The sequence below is a fragment of the Echiichthys vipera genome (assembly GCF_963691815.1).
Source record: "Echiichthys vipera genome assembly, chromosome: 14".
In the NCBI taxonomy this organism is placed as follows: Eukaryota; Metazoa; Chordata; class Actinopteri; order Perciformes; family Trachinidae; genus Echiichthys; species Echiichthys vipera.
Window position 1 is genome coordinate 9,319,674 of NC_139839.1, and position 24,219 is coordinate 9,343,892.

Here is a 24,219-nt window from a genome sequence, read left to right on the forward strand (position 1 = left end):
ATCGCCCATCAGGGATACCCTCCCAGTTCAATAAAGACATAGCCTTGCCCTCATTTTGCACAGTTTTGACAGTTTTGGTTTATACGTTTCCCTTGGGTGCACTGATTAGCAGAGTCAACAAGAAACGGGGAGAAACATGTTGCACTTGAAAACATCTAAGAGCCATTTTGCAGATTGTCAACAAACTGTTTGAGTGTGCTTGATGTTGATACCTGCAAAGTAGTGAGTAAGAGAAAACGCCCCTAACAGTAATCATCATTTAAGATCAAGATAAAAATATTGTTAATACCACAGGTATATCTTTATGATATCAGAAACTATTATCATGTTGAGACTTATTTATATATGGACTTGCTGTGTTGATTTGGCAGATCATATTTTTACGACATGAAAGTTAAAATCTTTACAAGTTGAGGTACTTATTAACTCTGTCGCTTAAAGTTATTTAGGACCTTTTTTATTACATAAAGTTACCTAGGATGAAAAAAAATACTCGGAACTGCCTCTCAAGTTCAGTAATCTATCATGAACATTTTAGGAATATCATGTGAAGGTGATATTAGCATTTTTTTTCTTTGTCACGTTAAACAAATATGTCTCTTTTGAACCATTTGTTCCACATGGTCATGTTCATTTTAGCCTGACGGGGTACAAACTGCACATTCTTTACATTCAAACATTAACACAAAACTGTTAATTATATATTAAATGGCTTGAGCGGGGAGAAAATTCTACTCTACAGTTTGAATATTCCTATTACGCATGTTTTAAGGATAAATGTTATTAATGTGCAGTATGTCTTTACTTGGTTAATTGAGAATTCACTTTCCCACACTATGTAATGGTCCCTATAAATATTTAATACTATTATTTGTCTTTATGTCAGGATGGCCCCTGAGGTGGTAATGTGCGAGACAATGAAGGATGCTCCGTACGACTACAAGGCTGACATCTGGTCTCTGGGAATCACTCTGATCGAGCTCGCCCAGATTGAGCCCCCGCACCATGAGCTCAACCCCATGAGGGTGCTGTTGAAGATCGCCAAGTCGGAGCCCCCCTCCCTGGAGCAGCCGCACAAATGGTGAGGATGCCTTGAAAATGGATCTTAATTTAGCTGTTGTACATTGGTCAGTAAATGTGTCATGTAATATGTGCAAAAGTAAGTAAAAATTAAAATCCTGGTATTTGTCGTTTGCAGAATTCATGATTCAGTAGTTTCAGCATAGAACATGATAGGTGGGCAGGGGCTAACATCTTTTACTCGGCCATCTAATTTCATTCTATTACCAAATTTGTGCACACTCAGTGCTCTGTAATTCATTGAAGAGATTTGATATATCACATTGTCCTCTGTCTCCTCTCTTTCTACAGCCCATTTTGCCCTTTCTAAAACGATAGCAACAACTCAGCTTAAGTGGGAGCCAAACTATAACCCTTTGCTTATCAGTTTTATGAGTCTGAATGTTCTTCCATAGCAAAGGCAGTGCTGCAAAAGAAAAGTTATCTGGTGCTGAAAGGGCATTTGGGATGGGGAGCCCACTCATCATTCCTGTTGAAAGCTTTGTTTTACAGAGCACAGCTGTGCACAAAGAAGACCCACATGTACCAAAATCATATATCTGGAAATGTTCTGTTCAAATATTTTGTTGTGTTTTAACTAATCCTCCCTCTCTCAATTCTTCATACCTTTTGTTTTTGATAAATACTGTTTGCTTGTGTTCACTCAAGGTCACAGGAGTTTAAAGATTTCCTGCGGAAAGCTTTGGACAAAAATCCAGAGACTCGTGCAACTGTAGCACAACTGATTGAGGTAGGCCCTCATGCAATATGCAATTATAACCTAGAAAATGTTACACAATGCTGCACTTTGATATATGATGGAACATTGTCCTCACTTTGTCCTTATCTTGCACCGACACACGTATACGGGGCTTTTTCAATCTTCTATTTTAAGACCTGAATGGAGTGAGCGGTGCCCCTGTGGAGGGCACTGGCAAGTGAGTGTACACGGATGGGAAAGAAATGGAGCAGGCAGAGAAGTAGGATGGCATAAAAAGTGAAAGAACAAACCTAAAAAAGGTGAAGGTGAATCTTTATGAAAATGGTGTTTTTGTGCTAAAAAGTTTAGAATAATCACAAATGGGGATGACAGATCTCAGACAGTAAATTCACATGAATACACACAAATCAAGGCTAATGACACTGGTAGGAAAGGACAAATATTGCTGGGATATTTCTAATGACCGGCTGTTGACAGTCTGGCAGTAAAAACATCAGTATCTGAAGATGAACTCTGACGAACATTTCTCAAAGTCCCGAGCAAGAAAAATGAGAGGAAAAGTGAACAGGGTGTGGATCAAAACACGAGAGCAGCGTCTATTAAAATTCAGAGTCACGGTTTCCTGTCTGTATCCCACAGCTGAGGGAATGCCAGCTATTTACATTCCCACCCTCAGCCAATAGTATGTCTGGATTTCCCTGAGCTCGCCACCTTTGGCCAATTAGAGAGAGTCAGAGATGAAAATCCTAGATCCGGGCCCACTGGGAATTCTGCATGTGCTATCCAGTGGGGGGGGGGGGGGGGGGAGAGACGGGTGCGGTCCAGTTTTTGAGGGCGTGCTGGAGGTTTTAGATGTTTATCATGCCTGCTGCTCCTCATGGCTGTCAGATAGCATTTACTGTGGATAGATGCAATTATGGAGTTAAATTCTGCTTTGCAAATGCTGTTGAATGAAGTCAGGAAGTTACTATTAGTTAATTTGAGAAGTTCTTGGTCCGACTTTTCTATTCATTTGTGTGTATGAATGTGAAAAACTGTGTTGTGCAGGAAGTGAAGATTATTTTGAATCAAATATACGAGTGTCTGGAGTGTAGGTGCTAAACTGTGTGAGGGGGAAATAAAAGGAGAGGGATTTATATCTTTGTCAGCAGGCGTTTCTAAGATGGTATTTGTTTTAAACACATTTGAGACTCTTGTCTAGTGTCTGTCCCACATGTGTGCTTGTAAAGAATGTATACAAAACAACATGACACACTATCAGTCACTGTGGCTGTGTGGTTGGTGGGACACCATCTGGATGTCTTGTACTCATTGCACTGCATATCTTCTCCTCCCACATAGTTTCTCATGCTTAGGATTTTCAACAGTGTTTTTGGCTGCAGAAGGATGAGGTTAAAGTGACAGGTACATGGCAGCGTTCTAAAAACAACAGGAAGTTAGCCATGCTAGTATGGTCTGCTGATTTGCCTTGCTCACCAACACGGCCAATAGTCCCAGGAACGTTGTGACACTCAGAGGAAGAGTGAGTCATCCTTCAACTACAAAAGTGTTGGTTTGAAAGCGCTTTGGATAAATGCACTCTGTTTACCATTTTACCATCTACACAGCTCACAGAGGCAGTCGGAAATTAAATTTGAACTCCTTGGAGTCATAACTTTGTCAAATATGAAATAATAACTTTCAAGATATCAGACTTTCCAATGTTCATCACAATAATAAAAAAAAAATTCTGCTTCGAAGCACAAATAAAACCCCACTATAACTCTAAAACGTGCCTGAGAATCACTAAATCTTAAAGTTCTTCATTATCAAAATTATCTTGTGGTATTTGTCCGTACATCCACGGTTACGCTTAAAACAGGAGCGGATAATAGCTAATTTGGCATACTTTTAATGGCACAGTCTCAGGTTTTGTTGGAGGGAAGGCTGCACAATGTCAGACTCTGAAAACTCCTGTTGTGGTTTAATTTCTCCTTAACCCTAAGAAAAACAAGTCTTAACCTACGAACCACCCTTTGAAAAAGCAAAGACTGACCAAAACTCTCCCAAAAATCTGCTCGCTCAAGGTTTTAAACTCCAATGTGTCCTCACAAAGACAGCAGCACGGATACACACACACTCCACTTCCATTGCCACACAGGTAATTCTGCCCTCAAGCAGCCTCCTCCTCCGGTCCCCTAATGGGCCATATTGTTCACATTTAACCTTTTCACGCCCAACCATGCATGTAAGACCCAAAGTCACCAGCCTCTTTGGGTCTAAAGCAACATGAAACCTAAAAGAGAGGACATACAGTAAGCTCCACTGATCCACATCTTGATCCATCATGGCAGTTAAAAAAAAACATAGGCAGATTTAACAGGGCAGCAAAACTACACTGTTTGCTTTTCCCCCCCTCTTTGATATGGCTCAGGGCCACTGGGTTCAGCTTGAGCATGGGGGGTCTGAGTTCACTTGTTACAATAAACAGTTGGTAGCTGAAATCCCAGATGTTCTAATGGTACCAGAGGGGAAAGGAAACGAAATGCACAGATAATATTTTGTTTCAGTAATTAACTTTACTAAACATTGGCTTAGATCCGCACTGGTATTGGGACAACAATCTTTGATAATCTGCTCCAAGACAGGTTTGTATGGCTTTAACAGTCTGATGACTTATGTTGGTACCATGTTGGTGTGTACTCAGGAAGTGGTAGTGTGGTCGTTGAAGTCTGAATCAGTTGAACTTTGTGTCTTGAATGAACCAGTGAGGCTCTCCTCTTCATTAGTTGCTAGGCTTGTGTTGAAATACTCCATCATAAAATTGCTCTGCTGTACCAAACAAGGAAGGCTCAGTGGGAACTATTGATTATTATTTATTAATGTGTATAATAAATATTTAAATTCAACAAGGACACAAACAAGACCTCCCATTGTAGATAACGCATATTAACATTACTGAGACCCTTTGTACGTTTGAATTCCAATTGATATTTCCTCTGAACAATGTGTATATTTAGCTTTTTTTTAATCTAATCTTTTTTATACTCTTATTTTTGTATTCCCTTTTCCACTGTGGGGTGATATGGCTAAATGGCACTTTACGCTGCCTGACTCACCGGACAATCGCTGACTGTTTTTGGTCATTGGAGAAGTTATAAGCTGGGGCCTAATGCAGTCAGAAAGGACAAGCCCCTGCACACAAACAACTGTGATCAACAAATGTGCGCACACACCCTGACTTATGCACGCTTCATGGTCCAGCACCACTTGTAGCCTTTTCCCCTTTGTCAGCTGTTCCAATTAAATTACACTGTAGTGCAAAGCATCTGAATAATAGATGATCAGCTGCACTCAACTTTTAATCAAGCTTTTTATTCTCCTTGCACTCAACTTATTGCTTTTCTGTTTGAACGGTGGCAAACACACATTATCTCTTTAGCAGCTGTAAAACTAAAGAAGGCTTGCTCTTTAAAGGACACGATGTAGGATTAAACATTGCTGCATCAGTGTGTCGTTAAAGGGAGAGTTGTATTGTAGAGCCACTATTGTTGTAGCTTTTTAGGAACTGGCAGGTGGCAGATTGAGTTTCCGCTGCAGTGAAAGTCTCCTGTAGCCTTGCCTTCTTATTTCTATCGCCTCTTGCAGCCCCGTGGGCAAATTCACAAACGACAAGAAGTTGTAAGACAATGTTCTTGCTATTGAAGTACCAGTCACACATTTTAACTGATGATTAAGTAACCATCTCCCCTCTCTCCCCTGTGTCCACAGCACCCTTTTGTGAGATCAGTGACGTCTAACCGCCCACTGAGGGAGCTGGTGGCCGAGGCCAAAGCTGAGGTCATGGAGGAAATCGAGGACAATAGAGAGGAAGGAGAAGAGGACGAAGCCATGGATCTCACTGTGGTACCATACCTTGTTTTTCTTCTTCTTCCCATCCTTTTCTTCTTTGTCATTGTTTGTTCCCATAGGAGACTGGGTTGTCCATGGGTTCGGTTCTAAGAGTATATGTGATTTAGATTTAAAAGGTCAATGACAGGACAGATACTGTTGTGATCTGACCTCTACTAAAAACATCAGACAAGTTAGAATTAGAGAAAGGCTTTCGTCTGGTACGCCGAAGCACATGCACATAATTACACAGTCATGTCTGCAAGTACACCCATACCCCCAAAAGCACATGTTTTCTGCCTTAACTGTCCACTTCCCCTTCTTTTGAAGTCTCTGCTTGTTGACCCCTTTGAACAACATTTTCCTGGTAAACATGGCCTTCCTGCCAAAGGACTGAAGGTCCATTCTGCAGAAGCCATCCGTAAATCCACAGAAGGGAAAAGATTAGAAAGTGACATACAGTATGAGAGTGCAGTAAGTTTACCTCCTGCCCTCAGAACAAACAAAGGAACAGAAACCGGAATACTGGCATTCATCCACACCCACGCACATGGTTAAATATAGGTGCTGCCTTCGTCCTCGCTCTTGTACAGAAACGATGTCACTTCACAACCCCTGATGGAGTCAATTATTTAAGGTTGCACATTGTTCTGTTGCTATACTGTGATCCTTAACTAAACAGACGAGTTACTGTATACAAGGGACACATGGCGATGGAACTCTAAACATACTCCTTCTAACAGGAAGCTGTGACCACACAGATGTGTTGAACAGGGATGTTTTTCTCTCTGTGAAAATGAATATTTTCCCACTTATCTATTACTTCCCTAATGTCAGCAGTTATTGTGATGACATCCAAATGTATTTAGGATAATAACCTGACACCGCTGTGGTGACAGTGCAGTTTTAAACTTGAAAATGTTCTTCTCAGACCTCTTGTGAATCAAACATGCATGCTTATGTAGATGGTGTTTTTTTTCTTTAATGCATCTAGTTCTGCTTTCTCATGAGAAAATATAAAAAAATATATAAATATCAACATGTTACTGCATATATAGTAGAGTTCTTTGCTGTAAATGAGAGTCCAAACATATTTCTCATCCCTGTGTTTAAGTAACTATAATACCATTCCAGTTTGCTTTATCTCCTCCAGCAGGGACACTCTTGTATGCACACAGAAACACTATAACATACTGTATACTGCCCTAAAAAGCCAGCCAAGCACTTATTTGACCGTTTATCTCTTCCTATATATCACACACAGCCAGACAGGGATGTTTGTTGAGACATTGGAAAGGCTAAACCTGACCATAAAGATGTGTGATAGTATTGTTTACCTCTAGCGGAAGACAGAGGAGAAGTATTTTGAGAATCAGAATTGCTCAGTTTTACAGATGGCTGTGCACAAACAGTAATTCAGATGTAACGTCTTCAGTGTTGTTTATAATTACAGATCATAGAATTCCCATGTCTGACACGTGTCTGTAACTTTCTATAATAAGATTTTAAATGTGAAATTGCCCTCTTTCCAACATTGTATATAATTGCTGCTTAAACTCACTTATTTCACTTGTGGTTGCTGATGTTTTAGGGAATATTTGTCATTTAGTGAGTGTTGTCCATTTAGTTTTTTATATTTTAAGATTGTTTTTGTGTATCTATAAGTGTTTAGAGTGATTTTAAGTTGTCTTTACCTGCTTCTAGAATTTGATCTTTTATTGGTTGTTATTTAAAACAATAATAAATCAGATTGTACCATTTGTACCATAGGACTATCCACTGTTTTATTTAGCCAAGCGCCAAGAATCACAAATAATTATGTTAGTATTAATGCCATTTAAAAAAACATGGCTTACAACCATGTTGGTTACTTCATTGAAGTCAGGATGCCTAAAGGACTTTTATCCGTTAGAGCCATAGCATTCAACCTTCAATCTAACTGAAATTAAATAGTCTGAAAATTAAATCAAAAGGAAGAATTTATATTTGAAAATATGTGTTTTGGTGACACCTCATAGTTTTACATTAATTTGAGCAGTCTGTCACTGAACCAGTTTTACGCATACGTTGAAAAACATGTTGGCATACTTTTTTCAACTACAAAAAGGGATGACTCAATGTGATTTCCTGTGATACTTTTCCATTTGGGCGATTACATCAAATGTTTTGTCACATCAGCATATAACAACAATTCTCCCTCCTCATTCCTTTAGTCTCCAGGAAAGGAGCCATGCCAAACCAGTCAGACCAGTTTGGAAGGAGACCAATCTCCAAATACCCCGAGCCCCACCACGCCCTCCCCAACATCACCAATACCTCTACCCATGAAGGAGGCCGAGCCAGATACACCAACAGAGGAGCAGCCAGGCCCCGCCATGGTGGTCCCTGTACCCCTACCGCGACAGAATATCCCTCAAAAGCATCCAGAGGAGTTGAATGACAAACTGGCCAATGAAGTCATTCTTGAGTCTGAGAAATCGGAGAGTGAGGCCTCAACCAAGACCTCCAGCTCGGATTCAGGCATTGAGGATGGGAAGAGTACCCCCACGTCGGAGGAAAAGGTATTAATTAAAGTTTTACATTTAGAGAACAAAATAGTATTTACTGTGAATTATCCAGTAATAATGCTAAAATTAATCTTAAGGTTGCTGTGGAGACCCCAGAGACAGAACAGCCACCTTCTCTCACCCAGCCAGAGGCATCTGAGGAACATGTTGACATCATCATAGACTCAACAGACCCACAGGTGCCCAAGCTCCAGGTGACTGAGGAGGAGAGCAACATTGTGGCTAACGGAGGCTTATCAACTCCAAGGCCAAGTCCCACTGTCACCCCTGCTCCCTCTTCTGCTCCTACCCCGGTGCCCACACCCCGTTCTGAGCCGAATGGTAGCCTAACCAAGGATACCCCAGAGCGGACATCGACACAAGGAAACCCTGAGGCTCTCTCACCTTATATCAATGGCGGGATTATCAACAAACGGTACTCTTACTCAGGCAGCATGGCATCAGAGAGCATGGACATGTCGATCCACAAGGATCTAATCTCTGCAAGGGTGAGTCAACATGAAGCAAAACTCTAGTTAAAGCAGCCTGACATGTATGGATATTCCTTAGTCTTCCTTTTTAAAGGCCAAAATGAATGAACCCGGGATCAGAATCTAGACATTATTTATTTGATACAATGTTTCATCAGAGAACGTGTCTTTTAAGGTGAAGTAGACCAGTATTAAAGTGCAAATGAGATCAGCTCCCTGACTCTGTAGGAAAACCCCTCCTTGGAAAAACTATTTCTCAGCACCCACGGAGGAACTGAAACTGCATTGTGTTGTGTTTTGGGGTGTGGGTGTGACACAGAGGATAGCCTGTCTTCCACTTGGCTTGCACTATATATTGCATTTAGGGAGGATAGAGAGAATGATACTAGTTAATGCTCTCAAATCTTTTTTTAATTAGTTATGATTTATGATGAATATGAATTCATTTCGTGAGTCTGGGCGATTACTGACAAATACCTAAGATATTAAAATATCTCTGTGGGAGGGGAAACCAGATCTCCAAATGACAAATTGTTAACAAAAATATATTTTCTTTATACCTCATGATAATGCATATTGACACAATTCAGTAAAAAAATGAGAATTCCCATAACCCACGGAGGACTTAACAATAACCAAATGTGTGCTTGGTCCAGTCTCAGTGAGGGAGGGAAGTTAGGAAGCTGAAGGGAGAGATGAGAGAAACCATTTCATCATTTATCACCAAGCCTTTTCAGAAGCAAAATATGCAACATTTTCCATTCATCAGGACCAACAGTGCCCTTTGTGTGGGCACAGCTCAGTATTCACCAGCTTGAATGGAAGTTTCTATGCAGCTGATTGTCTCTCTGATGCTTCTGGAGGCTTATGGACTGACCACAATTGAAATCCTATTGACTGCGCGTGGAGTCATGTCTGTTTGTGGCATGTTAAGTTTTTCTAGAACAGATTATTCAGTGACGACTGCCTGCAGTGAGAGTGAATGGGCTGTCTTTGTTTGTTTTTCTTTACAGAAGGACACTAGCATTTGTGTGAGTGTGTGCTGCACTCAATCAAACACAGTTGTGTAGAAACGGTGTGTGCATGTGCTCAGAAATTCATCTGTGTGTACAGTAGAGCTATATGCGCGTGTGTGATTTTGTGAATGAGCTTCCAATACAAACGATGCAGCTGAGCTACACGCATTCACATAGATTTATTGCTATTGTAAATGTGTCAGTTATTTAGAAGGCGAATCAGCAATACAGAGCGGTGTAAGAGTAGCATCAAGTAACTTTCATCCATGGCAATATGTTGTATATTTGCGCAGCTGTAGAGGCGTTATTAGAAGGCTTTTTCAGAGTGGACAGTGGTTAGCCCAAACCAAATTAATTCCTGTTTTTTGGTTCAGTTTCCTCCTCCCTTTATACAAACTATTAATAAACCACAACATGACGACATCCAGGGTTTAAGCTACACAGTGTTTGCAGAGTGAACCATATCAGTATTGCAAATATTGTCCACAGAGGCTGATTTAGATAGGGGACACACGTGCTTTGTTAGCCATAACAATTTTGTCTGTTCACTTAAAAGGTAGGTTATGACTTACCTAGACATTGTTGGTTTGCCCTGTGCTGTCTCTATCATACCTCCTAAATTAGACTGAGTTTGTTAAACTTTTGTTTGGGGCCTGTTCTTGGTAGGCCCATGATCAGAAATAGATGGTTTGTGTTTGGTTAAAACATATCCAAAATGTGAATGTTCCAGTAACCAGGACATTTGTTCAACTGGTTTCAAGTTTCCTAACCAGCAGAGGGGCAAGACCTAATGTAAAAACCAACCAAATGTACTGTCCATAAAGTAGGCTTCCACCCAACATTGTTGTAAAGAGTTAAAGAAGCCAAGTCATGAATGGCACTCCCCATGACAGTGACAGATGGAGCATCTTGGTGCTTGTTACAGTAAATCCAGATTGACAGGAATATTAATGCCTTTTGTCAACACACATACCCACACAGTTGCCTTTTCTTTCCGCCAGATAAAAAGACTACATTGGGAGCCACAAAGGCACACATTTAAAGCAGAACTAAAAAAGTTCCAGCCCCATATTCTTATTAAACTGAGTAAACTGCTATACTACTGCACTCCCAAACACATACAGTGATGCATGTGCATTAATGTGCAAGCAAATATTTGTCTTATACTTAAGGTCCAATTTAATCCAATGTCATTCTTTTTGTTTGACCTTTGTTCCTCTCTGTCTGCCTCTCAGGCCTACTCAAGTAAGACTCTAAAGCGAACCAGGAAGTTTGTTATCGATGGCGTGGAGGTGAGTGTGACTACCTCCAAGATCATCAGGGATGATGAGAAGAAAGATGAGGAGATGAGATTCTTGAGGTATGTGAAAGACAAGCCATGAACTCAGTGGTCTGCTTATGCCTCAGCTCACAGTGGCTGTGCAGTGAATGTGGCCTGTTGCATGATGCTCTTTACTACACATACTATTTCAGGCATCCTGCACTCTTGGTCTTTAGCCCCCTTGAGATGTGAGTTTACAAATACCCAAACTGTCATGGAAAAAGCCCCATTTAGGTACTTTTAGATCGGGGGGAAGATTATGTTGGCTATATTTGGTGTTGGGAGACCAGATATTCAAATAGAATGATCAATACAGTTTTACATTTGTTGTGTAATGACAACTTTTTCTCGATTAACAATTAACATTCTTTAACCACATTGCACTGCCTTTTGAAGCCCCGAGGAGTTCCTGGTGCATTACTCATGCCATCTAGTGGTACAAATATGACATGCATGTGTGACCACCAGGGCTTGACACTAACTTTTTTGCTCACCCATCAATGTGGCTAGTGTTTTTTTAAAAGTTACTAGCCACTCAGCATTCTCGCTAGCCACACATTTGTATATATAGTATATGAAGAAAAAAATACCCTATATAAAGGGCAGCTTCTTATCCATATTGAAAAAAAATGGTGCAAGGATGTGGAAGATTGGAGAGATAACTCTACTGGCATGTAGATCTAAATATTATATCTACCATATCTACAACATAATTAATCTATAACAACAATAAACACTGAAGTCTAAAGCAATTCAAATACATACAATTCATAAAAACTTAGAACATTTAGATATTTATAATTGAAAGCCTCAGTAATTACTCTATATACAGGATATTTAAGCAGCAATCACGTATAGGTGCATCTCAAAACACATGGATGAGTTACTGAAACTTTGTGTTGTTTTACAGCTTCAAATTTGTTTGTTTGTATTACAAATCACAAGCATCCTTTTGCTTTTTCCCCACCGTAAGAAAAAACAATCTGCGCAGTACGTTTTCCTAATGACATCATACGTCAGCCACTCTCTACCCGCCTTCCACTTGTCCTTGATAATCACGTCTGGATCTTCCTTTCTAGTTATAGCTGTGTTTCTCAACTTAACTGGGGTTTTTTGGTTTTTTTTTTTGTCCGATCGATCTTATTTTCCCCATAAAACTATTTTTAAAGAAGTAGTAGAGCGACAGTATTTAGTTAAATGGTAGTATTTAATTTGCTTGTCTGAGAAGTAGTTAAACACAATCACACAAGTTATAAGTTCTTATTTATATATGTAAAAATAATAATCAAAAAAATGTTTGTGTGTTTTAAGACGTCAGGAGCTGCGGGAGCTCCGTTTGATGCAGAAGGAAGAACAACGTGCTCAAGCTGGTCTAAATGCCAAACTGGAAACACAGAAAGAACAAATGCAGAGACGTTTTGACCAGGAGATGAATGTGAGTCATAGATAGAAAAAGCCATATTATAGGATGTCATAAGAATCATATGCAATGAAAAAGTCATAGTATGTTAAATGAAGTAGTGTATAGAATTAAAAAACATAATATGGTATGTGAAATCAAAAAAAGTAATATTGCTATGTCAAAAAAAAGTCATAGTATAGTGTATGAAAAAGTATGTTGAAGTATTATAGTATAGTATGTAGCAAAAGTCACAGTATTGTATGCCGGTAATAAAAGTCATAGTATGCTATATTTTTATAGTATGTTGTTAAAAGAGACATAGAATAATATCTCATAAAAAAGTCATAGAATGTCATAAAAAAGTCATAGAATGTCATAAAGTGTCATAAAAATCTAAAACATCATTATATACAATATTCTACACATATAAAGTCATACAACAATCCCTCGTAAAAAATTGTCAGAAAAAGTAATAGTATAGTATGTCGTAAAAAAAAAAGTTGTAGGTCATAATTAAATACCATAGTATAGTAAGTCTTTTAAATGCGTCATACAAAATGTTTTTAAAAAAGTCATAATATATTATGTCATGTTGCAATGTGCTTGTTTCCAGGCAAAGAAGAAGCACTACGACATGGAGCTGGAGACCCTGGAGAAGAACCAGAAGCAGACCATTGAGAAGATGGAGGCAGACCACCACGTTAAACTCAAGGATGAGACCAGGCGCATCAAAGCATTGCAGGAACGTGACCACCACAAGTTCCAGGATCAGTTAAAAAACAAGAAAAAAGAGGTACATTTGAAATTAGGGTTTGGGGAAGGGAAATACAATCGGACAAAGAAAGCTTTCAGGCTTCACCCTAAAAAGGCAGGAATTATATTTTTGTCCTTTCTTTACATGCTTTGCTTCCTTGTGTGCCTGCATTTAAATCATGTGTTGCCTAAATGTGCCTTCTCTTATTACATTAAGGTAAAACAATCTGTCGATAAGCTGCCCAGAAGTCAGCGTAAAGAATCGTTGAAGCAGAAGATGAATTCCTTCCAGGATATGAAGATAAGAGAGGTACGTTGTTTGGCTTACAGTCATGTGGACTCACTGTATTTATTCTTAACTGCACTGAGAAATTCATGAAACGTTGCTGAGCAGGAATATATCTACAGTACAGTACACCGTACGGTATAACATTTGTTTTCTCTTGTGGAGTACATACTTAACTCACTACTATGGTATCGCCTTTTTTGCCATTTCCCCATTCTCTTCATCCATGTCTTTCTTTTTTCTGTTTTTAGGAAGAGAAATTCTTGGCAGCTCAGAAGATCCACCTGGACACAACACAAATGAAAATCATCTCCAACAACAAGAGAGAGATCGCAGAGATGGAGAGGGGATGCCTTAACAGGAAACACGAGCTAATTAGAGGTATCTGGGTTAATTCAAGATCAAATGACCTTAATCCTTACTGTTCTTAGCCCACCAGTGGTGTAGTAGAAGGTTACAGTGTTGACATTGTGTTTCTTCCTGTGTCCCTTCTTTGCTTTGATTAGAGCGTGAAGCTACTATATGGGACATGGAGGAGAAGAACCTTTACGAGAAGCATCAGTTATTTAAGCAGCAGCTGAAAGACCAGTATTTCCTTCATAGGCACCAGCTTCTCAAAAAACACGAGAAGGTAATCCAGTGGATTTACAACTCCTCTTGCCACAACGTTCACAATCTTCTTAATGTAGATCACGCTTTTTTCAAAATTATTAGGAGAAGCGTCACATTTCTTGTCCTACAAAGAAACAAATCAATCTTTCTTATCTGAAAAGATAAATTTAGATACAGAAAATAGTTAGCATAGGACTAGAGTTGGCTGCGGACTCACCAACTAGCGGTAATTGTAACAATGATGTTAACAAGCAATCTTACCAACGGTGGAATGCCCCACTACAACTTCTGTGAGGTCAGTCTGGCTCCACAAAAATTGCAGTATCCCATCACGGGACACCATTGCCGTTCGTACGTTCTTCGACATTCAAGCGGTGACAGACGATTCCATCTATGCACTGCGTGTGTGTTTCTGTTGACGAGTACGTTTTATAAGAACTTTGTGTCTGCTTCATTTTCCTCATTGTAACGCCGGCAGGGGATTCCTCTTTCAAGTCTCGTCACACATTCATCCTTAATTAAAAGCAATGCCGCATTTAGCAAGCTTCCATCTGTGTCAATTGTGTTCATATGCCCTTCATACACATGACATGTACCCCGTGTCTCTACAGGAGCAGGAACAGATGCAGTGCTACAATCAGCGAATGATTGAGATTCTGAAAGCCCGGCAGCAGCAGGAGAGGAGCCGGCTGCCTAAGATCCAGCGAGGCGAGGCCAAGACCCGCATGGCCATGTTTAAAAAGAGCCTCCGCATCAACTCAACGGGCAGCAACTCAGAGGACAGAGAGAAGATCAAACAGGTTGGTGCCACGAGCGTTCTCTCACTCCCATGTTTAAGCACGATTTGATTGTTTTGTGACTCACTCCTCTGCATGTCTCTCCGTAGTTTTCTCAGCAGGAGGAGAAGCGACAAAAATCCGAGAAGCTGCATCAGCAGCAGAAACACGAGAACCAGATGAGGGAGATGATTGGCCAGTGTGACAGCAATATCAGAGAGCTGCAGCAGTTACAGGTGAATGAGGGGCAACATGGGCTCATCTTTTACTCTACTACTACGACTACTGCGACTTTTTCGACATACTATAGTATGTTAAAAAAAGGAAGTCATAGTATAGTATGTAAAAAGAAGTCATAGTATGTCAAGTCAGACTTTTTTTTGACATATTATACTAAGACTTTTCTTGACTTTTTGTCGACAAACTATGCTATGACTGTTAAAGACGCACTATCCTTTGACTGATTTAAGCATTTTTTGAAATATTATATTTTAACTTTTTTCCACAAACTAAACTATGACTTCTATACACATGCTATCCTATTACTGATAAAAGCATTTTTGGGGAATATTATATTTTAACTTATTTTGCATTTTCCAATAAACTATACTATGACTTTTTTTTGCAAGAAACATTTTCTCATCTTTTACTCTGTAAATCTTTCGGGTCGTGACCCAACTCCATCAAAGTTTCTAAGGCAAACGTCTTTTTTTTTTGTCCAGTCTAGATGAGCCCAGTAAACAGCCTGTAATTGTTTACAAGAACTTGTTTTGTACTTCAGAATGAAAAGTGTCACATGTTGGTTGAGAACGAGACTCAGAAGCTCAAGCATTTGGATGAACAACACAACCAGTTGCTGAAGGACTGGAGGGATCATCTGAAACCCAGAAAGAAGGTACATGTTTTACTTGTCTTGATGTAATTATAATGTGTGCATCACTCCCACACACACAAAGCTATTATGTCTATGTTAAAATAAATATATAACATGAAATATAAAAATATACATCATACATGTACGGAAATTAAGTTCTTATTGCACAGAATCGCTGTGTGAAAGGGGCTTCTGATAGTTTTTTCAGTTAGTATAGTAGTATTCCATCTGTACAGCAGTAGACGAGTGTAATAAGGTAACGTTCCTGTATCTGGTCAGGTGGTCTCATATGTATCACCCTTCTCCTCCAACCCTCCTAGGCCCTTGAAGAAGAGCTAAACTTGAAGAAAAGGGAGCAGGAGGCTTTCTTCAAGATGAGCGAGAGTTCCAATTGCCCAAACCCGAGTTCTCCCAACAAACTCTCCAAGTTTGTGCCTTACCAAGACTCTTCCAACACATAAAAGACAGCCGCTGTGACGTTGCAGAATGTCTCCCGGCCACTGTTGGAAAACCGCGCACACACTCACCTGTACACCCACAGGCATAACAATAGCCTGCTGCCTCAGTTTTAATTTGCCTTGCCTGTAATGGCAGCATGCATACCTACCCCCCTGTTATGTTCCTTTTAATATTTTAGTGAATATTTATGTTTTAACTAATGTTCTAAGATTTTTCTTTGAAAAAATGTAGTAGTATTTGATGGATATCAAACTCATTATGTGCTTCACATGAGTCGATTACATAGCATCTGCTCCAATGCAGTGTTTTAATTTCCTTTTTTCTGTCCCAAGTCCGCTTCTTATTGCTCACCAGTGAAACGTGTGAGCTGAAGATATCAAAGTTATTATTAGTCTTAATGAGGAAATGGTGAAAATTGGTTGGGAGGAATTTCTTTTGCATGAGGAAGAAGAATGTTATTTTCTATGAAATCTGGTGAGCCAGTAAACAAGCACTTTTTGTTTCATTATCGCTGCCGTCTTCCAAATAACCAAACCAAAAAATACACAGAAAACTTAATAATATACTGACCTTTTTCTTATGTTTTCCACTTCTGTATGCCTTGGCTCATTGACCTATTTAGTCCATAAGTCATGTCATTTCACAGCCAGAGTCTGCTTTTATTTATTTTTACCGACAAAGAACGGCCTTTATCCAGACGTATCACTGTAAAAGCTGATTTAAATATTTTCTCTTTTTTAACATTCCTGGTATGAAGGATGTGCTTATTAATTTCCATTTTGTTTGGATTGGGGGATGAGGCTAAATCAGAAGCAGAATTTAATTTTCTTTTAAATTATTAATAGGAATGAGATTTTACCAGGCAAGGCAATACTTATTATTCAGATGACATTTGTTTTTGTTTTTCTGTTGTATTTTACTGTACATTTAGTCACACTGGATGGGAACTGACGAAGCCAAAGCAAAATACTGTTGTTCTTTGAAGGACGTTAACAAAGGGGTTTAAATTTGAATTAAAAGAAATGTATTAAGTGTATAATTTCTTATACCGTGTGCAGTAAATGCACTGCCTGCTAACCAAAGTGCAATATTACATATGTATGTCTTTGCTAAGCTTAAAGAGGTTTATTTTTCTTAATATTTGCCTTCCTTTGCACTGAGAGGGGGAATAATATGAAGAGTTGAACTCCAAAAACAGATGTAACAACCCTTTTGAAAGAAACGGCATCACTTCAAAAATGTAGTACCTGGGAAGCAAAAATTTCATTTTTTCAAATGCTAATTCTAGTTTTGGAATGTAACTCTTCATATCATTTTTAAGGGAGTGCAACAATTCAGCCTGCTGTAACATGCCTCTAGATGTTTAATCTTAAACCTATAGTTTGCAGCTGACAAACTTGTTGCCTTATTGAGTGAGAGAAAGTCTTTTAGAGCAGATTGGCCTGCAGATATACAACCAGGTCAGCAATCAGGTACAGCTTAATCTCTCTCCCTCTCACACACACACTCTCAAAAGTATTTAAATGTGTTGTTAAGATGATCTCTTCTGTCATGTTTAATGGCTTTATGTATGCCTTCCTCTCTCAGTTTACATGCTATTGTTTGTATGGAGGGGCTGAGTGTGAATGAAAAACTATCAGAAGGAACCACTGTTGTAAATAACTCTTAATAAAAGGCAGATTTTCTAAATAGTGGATTGCGGCTTAGACTCTTCCTTATAAAAGTGGCATTGACACCATCAGTCCTCCTGAAAGTGAATGGCTACGCAGAGAGAAGAGCAGGACATTGAATGGAGGAGGATTCAAGAGGAGGATTAGTTGTCAGGTTATATGTAGGAATCCTTCCAGAGTTGCATGAAATACTATTTAGGACCATTATGTCGAAAAAAGGCATTGTATGGTATGACTCCTTGAATAACGGCTTAGCTCACCAAGACTGGAGTACAGTTTATGATGAATTAGATGTGGACAGTGCATACAGCAAATTTCTAGACATATTTATGTCTCTGTACAACATACACTGCCCTGTAAAGGAATATTGCATAAAGAACAAAAGGAATCATTAATGCATGCAAAAAGAAAGCCAATCTCTACAAACTGTTTAAGCAAAAAAATAAAGAGGCTGAAATAAGATATTAAACCTACAAACACAAACTTACAGACATAAGAACCAGGAAAATATTATATTACCGGGACAGATTATATGACAACAAACACAATATAAAAGGAACTTGGGATACACTTAATAGCTTAATGAGAAAAAGGGGTGGGGTATACGTAAGATTTTTTCCTCTCCCCGCTCTATTTCAGGCCCAAATTGCATTCAAATGTTGCCATTTTTTGTTGTGCAAATGCTATTGTAATGAATGCTGCCTGAAATAAATGTATATGAAGTGAGGTGATGTAAAAACGATGTAATATTTCGTGAAAATAGTCGTAGTATGTCGAAAAAGTCAAAATATATGTCCAAGAATTGCTTAAATCAGTCATAGAATAGCGTGACCTAAACAGTCATGGCATGGTTTGTTGAAAAAAGTCAAAAGTCGGCTGAACTGAAAAATCAGAAACTTTTATTGATTTAAGTAAAAGGAGACCCAATGAAAATAAAAATACATAGCAAAAAAGTAAATAGGATTACAATACTGAAATGATGACACCATCAACAAATACATTGTCCTTACACTGTACTGTAACTTCTGTCTTTTGTCCTCAACCCCCAACGACCTATTTCTAGTTGGTAACATATCCTTGTTGTTTTTTTGGTACAAAACATGGGTGAAAGGTGGAATAACATTATAGCAACTAGAAGCAGTATTGCAGCTTTTAGCCTTGTCTGATTCTTTAGAGAACCACGAAAATATATTTTTATGTTCTAATTTTGCTCATTTATTTAGTAAACCCAACAGAAACAATTCACGTTAGGTGTACCAAATAAAAAAAAATGTAGAGTACACCATTTCTGGACCACGTGGTGTGAAATTAGCACCCAGTTATTTCACATACTTTTCATGAGCAACTTTTTTTTCCAACTTTTCCCATGACAAACAAAAATATAAAAAAAAAAAAATCAAATCCCATTCATGAACCAGTCAAATTCCTTCTCGACTCCTTCTCCATGTGATCCCATCATCAGTACAGAGTAAAGGACCCAACAGATGGACCATCAAAGAAAAAGTGACAACAGCTAACATATGCCTCTCATTTCTGTACAATAAAAATATTTTTGCTATACTGACCATGCTTGAGACCAGTCAAGCCTTACTGTAAAAGATTAGTTTTATACAATGGTCATACCTTGCTGTTATTTGAGCACCACACTTCGGTTAAGAGAAGACTGTACACTTACAATATTGTAAATCATTGCACAAATCACTGTAGATCACCAGCTTCTTATTTCTTAGGTCGGACATCTGGTACAGATATGCAGATGTACTCTAAAGTCACAGTTTGCACTATTTCTTTTTGGGTGTGGTAACATGATTACGTTAAAATACTTTGACTGAGAGCTTCTTTGAAACTCGTCAGTGTGGATGTTCTGGCCTCATCTTTTCATTGGTGGATATTTGTTACAGTGAGTATAAAAAAACATAGCTAATACAATGTCAAACTAAGAAATAAAATGCACTATGGCATTCCTCCCCTTCCTCTAGCGAGTGCAAACCTTAATAGGATCTCATGAAATGACTGGAAAAGTGCACATCTGTTACAAGTCACTGCAACATTAATTATGCGGTAGACAAAGAAAAACATTGCAATAGCACAAAAAACTAATATGCATGTTTTTTTGTATAACAAACAGCACTTCTACTTGGCAAAGACATCTCTTAGTAATCGCACTTGAAAGCCCAGTTTAGACATTGAACTCCTCCGGTGAGTTCATGTGCAGTCTTGGTCTAAGGGATTAAGGATTTATTTTTCTCCACTGCTTGATTTGAACATTTTCCCCTGTGACATAGATTTTTGATTTTTAGTCTTAGGTTTCTAAGGTTCCAACGAGGACTATGTCGTCTACAGTTGCACACGGTATATCAAGCACTGAAGCACTATAATATAGAGGCATCATATCATAGAAGGCATGGGCGGAGATACATTTACTGCTGTTCTAGCGGCTAGCCTACTTAATGGCGAGACTGAGACACGACTGGCGACTATCATATGGCAACGAAAGCAAATAACTTTTTGTTCATGTAAAATTGTGATAAAACAAAAGGATGTAAACATCACAAGCCCCAACAAGGTCATGTGTTATTGCTGGTTCAGTTTAGGTAGAATATTCTTATCAAAATGCAACGAAATAAAAATGTGTCACGTAAAAAAAAAAAAGGTACCTATAAATTAAAAAAAAGAAAATGCTAATTAGCTGTAAAGTAATGGTATTTTTATCGAAATCATTTGTTTATTTTTTCATATGCCCATGGTTTTGAGTACACATTCAAACTAAGGTTTCTTGCTTAGGTAATTCGAGGGGATCCAGCTCTCAACTTCTTGTCCTACATTCTTACAAAACCACCAGCCGCTACTGTTTTTTTCCAGCACCTCAAACACCGTACCCACCTTGAAGCTGGATGTTTGGTCATCCCCTTCAAAGTCTGCTACAGCAAGATACAGCTCATCCTTACTGGCATCCATGAGTAAAGGTGGAAGCTTGTCCTTGGGCGGGCCAGGCTTGTCACTCTTCAACTGAGGCTTGGGAGGAACTGGAACTTTATTCATTTTGGGCTCTTCTTTCTCTTTGTTTGGTGGTATCTGAACAAACCCTTTGGGTTTAGGGGGAGGGGGTCTGCTGAGTTGGGGTGGTGGGCCCCTGGGAATGTCCTGGATTCCTGGAGGTTTGAGCTCAGTTGGGCTGGATGGGTCAGTCTTCTTTGGAGGAGGAGGTCTCCTTGGAACCATAGCGGGGGGTCTCTGTGGGGGTTCCTTGTGGGGAGGCACTGCTGGTTTTGCAGGGGGTGATGAGCTCTCATGGCTATGACCATTTATGTGTTTTGGGGGGATCTTGGGCTCGTCGCAGTGCTTACCATTGTTGAGAGTAGGGATATGGGTGGGTGGAGAGCTAGGGGGTGCACTGGGATGGGAACTATTAAGTGCTGCTGAGGTGTCATTCTGATGGTTCACTTCCGCTGACGCAGAGCCGGAATCCGCAGTTTTCGACGGCCTCAGCTTGCTTCTCAGGTTAGTGATGTCTAGTTTGTTCTCTGCCGGAGGATCTGGCTTGGCAGCTGGAACAGGTTTAGGTCTGAGCACTGGCTTCGGCTTCATAAACACTGCTGGGCCAGCTGCCTCTGGTTTCTCCTCCTGAGCTTCGGATTTGGGTTTTGGTGGCTGTTTAGGTACGGGTTTCAGATTAAACTTCTTCACCTCTTTGGCAGAGATCTTATGGCCACATTCAAGACCCATCTCATTCCGGAGGTGAAGAGCTTTGCTCTTATCTTCTTTCTTGGTTTCTAATTTGTCCTGTTTGAAAGGGGCAGCTTTGGGTGTAACCAGTGGCATGATGACCCCAGGAGCTGGAGGTTTAGGTGGCAAAGGCTTGGAATGGTCAGCCCTCGGTTTCTCTGGTAACTCCAGTTCAAAGCTCTTATTAATGGACTCCCTTCGAGGTGGTAGAGCTGGTTTCTCCTCAGCAGGAGGAGCAGCTGGGGCTGGAGGTAAAGGCCCAGCGAAGGTAGGAGCCACTTTGGTAGCACTGGACTTCCAATCTCTCAGTTTAGGCCTAGCGCAGGAGTCAGGGGCTGTGGCTGGCTCATCTGGTAAAGGCTTGGACCAGCTATCATCTGTGCTTGAAACATTTGAAGAACCACCATCTTCCAGTCTCAGCTTCTCCATCTCATTGGCCAGAGGGGCAAGGAAATTAGGTCGCACAGCATTACTGGTCTTCTTGTACTTATCAATAAAGGTGGCGGGGGCCCAGCCCTCTTTGTCATCTATCAGGATGTACCACCAACCACTATTATTCTTCTCAGTCACCTGGTTGGGAAAAAAAAGTTATTTTGTTTTAACTAAAGCACTTCAAACTTTATGACATAAATAAATGAATAAACACCAACAATCAAAATGTTTCACTATATTCTTTTAAATCTTGATGCAACTTTCAGAAGTGCCTGACCCACCTCAACTTTGACTCCGGCTTGGAAGCTTATACCATCGGGGATGGTGGTCTGGAAGTCTGCTATGGTGTAGTACTCTTCCTCAACCTGAGGAGGAATGGGCGGCTTGGGTAGATTTGTACCACGTGGCTGTGAGAAAGAGAGAAAAGTGAGAAAGAAAAACTGAGCTTTCTCCAGTACAACAGCAATCACAACTGTGTCAAATAGAGATTTGAACTGGATCTCTTACAATTGTAAGGTCTCTGCGTGGAGGAGGTCTGTGTCTTAGTCCCACTTCTGTGGAGGGAAAATACATGTAATCACTCATTTTGTTGAGTCGTACATTTACAAAGCATTAGTAACATCTTACACATTATGTTTTTATATTTTAATTTTACAATGGATTTAATTGGATTATGTGTTAAATACTGGTTATGTTGAATGGCGTGGCAATAAAACTGTAGCCTAAAGCAAATCACTATCAAATTATATATATGTACAGTTTTTAAGAATGTGTTTATGTATACAGCTTACACTTTTGTGAGCAAAATAGATAAGAGGTAGTAAAAGAAAAAGTTCTTTGGTTCTGTATTTCACTTACTACTTTTGTTGTCTGAAAAAAATGAGAGTCTGTTTTCTTTTTTGTTGTTGTCCTGGTTCTCTTTGGATGCATTGTTTTGCTGGTTCTGTCTAGAAAACCCATCAAGGTCATTGGTACTGGCAGCTCCTGCTGACTGCTTCTGACCCTGGATGTCAGTCTTCTTCAGGTAGGAGGCGGGGGCCCAGCCCTCACGGCCCTGGTACCTTAGTAGAAGAGATGTACAATCGGTGGCATCAGGTGAAAACAATGAAAAAAACAGACTGGGTAGACTTTAAAGACAGTCTGTACCATATGATCTGTTTGTGGAGTATTTCTTTTCCCTCATTATTATCTAATAACTGATGCCAATTTATTGTTTTAAACACATTAACTTGTCTCTTTAGTAGTATTTTTGTTAAGGATTGTTACGCCCCAATATCAAAAAGGGAGTAATCATTGATGTTATGTGGGACAGAAGGATGGATGGGAAGATAATGAACCATTCATTCATTCATTCATCTTCAACCGCTTGTCCCTGTCGGTGTCGCGGGGGGCTGGAGCCGATCCCAGCTGACATTGGGCGATCCCAGCTGATATTGAGCGTGAGGCAGCGTACACCCCGGACAGGACGCCAGTCTATCCGGGGTATATAGAGACAAACAGAGACAGACAATCATTCACACCTACGGGCAATTTCAGACTCATCAATTAACCTAACACATGCATGTCTTTTGGATTGTGGGAGGAAACCAGAGTACCCGGAGAAAACCCACGCAGACACGGGGAGAACATGCAAACTCCACACAGAAAGGCCCCAGCCGGGATAATGAATGGCAATGATAATTACTTTTCCAGAAATGATGTCATTGATTTTATTACCTGATCTTCCACCAGCCCTCCAGGTTCTTCTGAATCACCTCTACAATCATGCCCCTCTCTAGGTCGATCTCATCCTGGTCCCTGGCCGAGTATGGGTAAATCACTGAATACTTCTCCTCTGGAGTCATAAAAAGGAATATACTGTTAAATACAAGAACATTTTGTCTGTTTTGAATTTTACTGTGTATAGTTTCAAAAATAGGTGGGCACAAATAAATGCTGATGTAGGGTCATGGCATGGGGGAAAAAGCACATAGTGGCACACAATGGCGTTTCAAACTGTAACTGTGTCTAGTGGAGTGTTGCATTCATGGCATTGTTTAAACTTGTTATTTGTATACAGTGAGAATGGCTGCAATCCTTAAAGTCCTTTCTCCATCACAACACTCTCTGAAATCTAGAGTGAGATACAGTAATTGGTACAGAAGTCCATTTGCTTTACATTAGCTAACGGATTGAAATGAGGCAAGGCTTGAGCGGCAACTTGTT

At 39.7% G+C, this 24,219-nt stretch overlaps 2 protein-coding genes across 3 annotated transcripts in view; one reads left to right on the forward strand and one right to left on the reverse strand.

Moving 5' to 3' along the window:
* The window catches only part of stk10 (serine/threonine kinase 10), a 40,070-nt gene extending 22,213 nt beyond the window's left edge, over nt 1-17,857 (forward strand). The window contains exons 6-20 of the mRNA XM_083927598.1: nt 887-1,081; nt 1,729-1,810; nt 5,531-5,665; nt 7,864-8,211; nt 8,295-8,705; nt 10,939-11,063; nt 12,336-12,459; nt 13,040-13,219; nt 13,397-13,489; nt 13,717-13,846; nt 13,972-14,096; nt 14,689-14,877; nt 14,964-15,089; nt 15,635-15,748; nt 16,048-17,857. Coding sequence (XP_083783724.1) covers nt 887-1,081; nt 1,729-1,810; nt 5,531-5,665; nt 7,864-8,211; nt 8,295-8,705; nt 10,939-11,063; nt 12,336-12,459; nt 13,040-13,219; nt 13,397-13,489; nt 13,717-13,846; nt 13,972-14,096; nt 14,689-14,877; nt 14,964-15,089; nt 15,635-15,748; nt 16,048-16,188 — 2,518 coding nt within the window. The 3' untranslated portion in view covers nt 16,189-17,857. The remainder of the gene's footprint in view (nt 1-886; nt 1,082-1,728; nt 1,811-5,530; nt 5,666-7,863; nt 8,212-8,294; nt 8,706-10,938; nt 11,064-12,335; nt 12,460-13,039; nt 13,220-13,396; nt 13,490-13,716; nt 13,847-13,971; nt 14,097-14,688; nt 14,878-14,963; nt 15,090-15,634; nt 15,749-16,047) is intronic.
* An 876-nt stretch (nt 17,858-18,733) lies between these two features.
* sh3pxd2b (SH3 and PX domains 2B) overlaps nt 18,734-24,219 on the reverse strand; it is a 39,961-nt gene continuing 34,475 nt past the window's right edge. For both annotated transcript variants that reach the window (XM_083926922.1, XM_083926921.1), the window contains 5 exons: nt 23,731-23,848; nt 22,873-23,075; nt 22,522-22,568; nt 22,296-22,421; nt 18,734-22,152 (listed from right to left, as the gene is read on the reverse strand). In XM_083926922.1, coding sequence (XP_083783048.1) covers nt 20,623-22,152; nt 22,296-22,421; nt 22,522-22,568; nt 22,873-23,075; nt 23,731-23,848 — 2,024 coding nt within the window. In that variant the 3' untranslated portion in view covers nt 18,734-20,622. The remainder of the gene's footprint in view (nt 22,153-22,295; nt 22,422-22,521; nt 22,569-22,872; nt 23,076-23,730; nt 23,849-24,219) is intronic.